This window comes from Petaurus breviceps, unplaced genomic scaffold, assembly GCF_028583685.1.
Source record: "Petaurus breviceps papuanus isolate PSGF00001 unplaced genomic scaffold, PetGlider_PUasm1.0 100, whole genome shotgun sequence".
NCBI lineage: Eukaryota > Metazoa > Chordata > Mammalia > Diprotodontia > Petauridae > Petaurus > Petaurus breviceps.
The window spans coordinates 6,287,959-6,290,504 of NW_027185573.1; the positions used below are offsets into that span (position 1 = coordinate 6,287,959).

General features: G+C 46.0%; 1 protein-coding gene across 2 annotated transcripts in view; it reads right to left on the reverse strand.

Annotated features, from left to right (window-relative positions):
• The window catches only part of LOC138168073 (RIMS-binding protein 2-like), a 490,664-nt gene that overhangs the window by 93,121 nt on the left and 394,997 nt on the right, over positions 1–2,546 (reverse strand). For both annotated transcript variants that reach the window (XM_069097401.1, XM_069097946.1), the window contains exon 9: positions 1,350–1,554. In XM_069097401.1, the coding sequence (XP_068953502.1) occupies positions 1,350–1,554 (205 nt within the window). The remainder of the gene's footprint in view (positions 1–1,349; positions 1,555–2,546) is intronic.

Sequence of the window (2,546 nt, forward strand, 5' to 3'; positions counted from 1 at the left end):
TCTCTGTCTCTGACTCTCTGTCTCTCTCTGTCTCTGTCTCTGTCTCTGTCTGTCTCTCTCTCTGTCTCTGTCTCTCTGTCTCTGTCTCTGTCTCTCTGTCTCTCTGTGTCTCTGTGTCTCTGTCTCTCTCTGTCTCTCTCTCTGTGTCTCTCTCTGTCTCTCTCTCTGTCTCTCTCTCTCTGTCTCTGTCTCTGTCTCTGTCTCTCTCTGTCTCTCTCTGTCTCTCTCTCTCTCTGTCTCTCTCTCTGTCTCTCTCTCTCTCTCTCTCTCTCTCTCTCTCTCTCTCTCTCTCTCTGTCTCTCTCTCTCTCTCTCTCTCTCTCTCTCTCTCTCTCTCTCTCTCTCTCTCTCTCTCTCTCTCTCTCTCTCTCTCTCTCTCTCTCTCTCTCTCTCTCTCTCTCTCTCTCTCTCTCTCTCTCTCCCTCTCTCTCTGTCTGTCTCTCTCTCTCTCTCTCTCTCCCCCCTTTCTTTTTTGTTCCAAAGATTAGACTTTAGCACTTCACTTTTCTACATTAGAAAAGCATCAGCTTCTAAAAGCAGTGAAATCTGGGGGCTGTGGTCTTGCTCCTGTAACTTCATGTGTACCAGGAGCCCAAACTGCTCTGAGCATTGTCCAGGCTTGCAGAATTTCCCCCTTTCATCCCTCGAGGGAGGAATAGACTGGTTTCCTTGAATAAACTCTGTGATGTTTTTGCTTGCGATCAGGCTCCAACCTCACATAGCTAATGTTAAGCTCATTAGTCGTCACCATGGTGTTTTCCAAGCAGAGATTTCAAGGCTAAGACAGAAATTCGTCATCACTTTCCTAAGCACTGGGTTTTTCAAAATCAAAGTAGCTCTTCTACCTTCATGACAATTGCCATCATTGGTGAATGACGAGCAATGCCCTCATGTAAGAATTCCTAAGAGAAGCAGCTATGATTTTATTCCTCCCCCAACACAGATGGCAAGAATGACTCTTAGTATAGCAGCATCAAACTCAAATGAGACCACAGAACCAGACATAAGGATTCCTGTGGGCTGTAGATTGACTCAGAAAACCACATAACAGCATTCTCTATGTTTTTTTTTTAATTTCCATTTATTTTGTAGAATATTTCCCAATTATATTATAATCTGGTTATGGTGCTTGGGGCATGTTGAAGCCAGCATGTTTAACACTTCTGATTTAGTCCATAAGTCCCAGGCAGCTGCCCCAGTTACAGGGAATCAACCAGGGTCCCACAGTTAATAATTGTCAGAGGCAGGATGTGAACTCAGGCCTTCCTGGCTTCAAGTCTTTTCCTCCTCTGAGGTTACCTCAGTACCTAGTAAGGGAAACTGAGTTAGGAAAGGTTTCTGATCTCTTACCTTTGCCAAAGGAGGCAGCTATTCCATTCATAAAGTGGGTGAAAGGCTTGTTAGGGGAGCCGGGGATATCCAAAGACACCACAGAGTTACTGCTCAACAGATCAATCTTCCCCGCCTGCTGCCGAAACTTCTCCAGCTCCCTAGACAGGAGGTTGAACTGCTCACTTTGGGTCCGACATTTCTCTTCCAGCTCTCGAACCTTGGACTGCACAACAGGGGCATGGAGATAGGGTCAGTGGGGAGGTAGGCCCCCCAGAGTGGGCTGGTATGGCAGGAGACTGGCTCCTGGTTTGTAGAGTGAAGAAAGGGAAGAGTGGGTGAAAGAAATTCAGGATATGTGAGGCCCACACAGACTGCCAGCTGAGTCACTGGCCCAGTTCCATCCCATATTAACGTATAAAATCAGAGGTACCAAACTGTCTGGCAAGCATTAGGAAGATGCTGCTCAGGATTTCTGGGCAGCCTGAGTCTTTTGGGAGTAGGAGGAGGCAGCCTCTGTCTCTGGGAGTTTGATTTGAAGGCATTAGCCTGGGATGTAGGAGGAATTGGGTGGAGTGGTTCACTGGCTATCAGTCTGAGGCCCAACATTGTTGTTATATATCCCTGAGAAAGTAGCCTTTTTTACCAGAGATCTTGGTCTGTCTCCACCAGGGTCAGGTGCACAATGTCAAAGTCTCACAGCCCCTGTATAGGGTAGGATATATGTACATGTTGCCTATCCTGAGAGAGTAAGGATTGTCTTATTCTTTGTATGTGCAGACCCAGCACCTATCAGAGTGCATGACACTTAGTAGGTGCTTAATGTTTATTGAACAATTGATTGTTCTGGTGAACACAATCAGGACAAGGGCAATTCACGGGAAGGAGACAAAATTAGGAAGGACAAGTTCAATCAATCCACCCATCAATAAACATTTATTGAACACCTACTATGCACCAAACACTGGGCTAAGTTCTGGGGATATAGACAAAGACAAAAGAATTCTTGCCTTCCAAGAGCTTACACTTTGGAGTAAGGAGATGACAGGATAACATAGACACCAATATATACAAAATAAATACATATGGAGTCTAACAGCCTGGGAGCAGGGGTGGGGAGGAAGAATCAAAGAAGGCCTCCTGGGGAAGGTAGTGGTTGAACTTCGAAGAAAAATGCAAGAAGACTTGGGCCTCACCCTCCTGTCTGCTCTTTCCTCT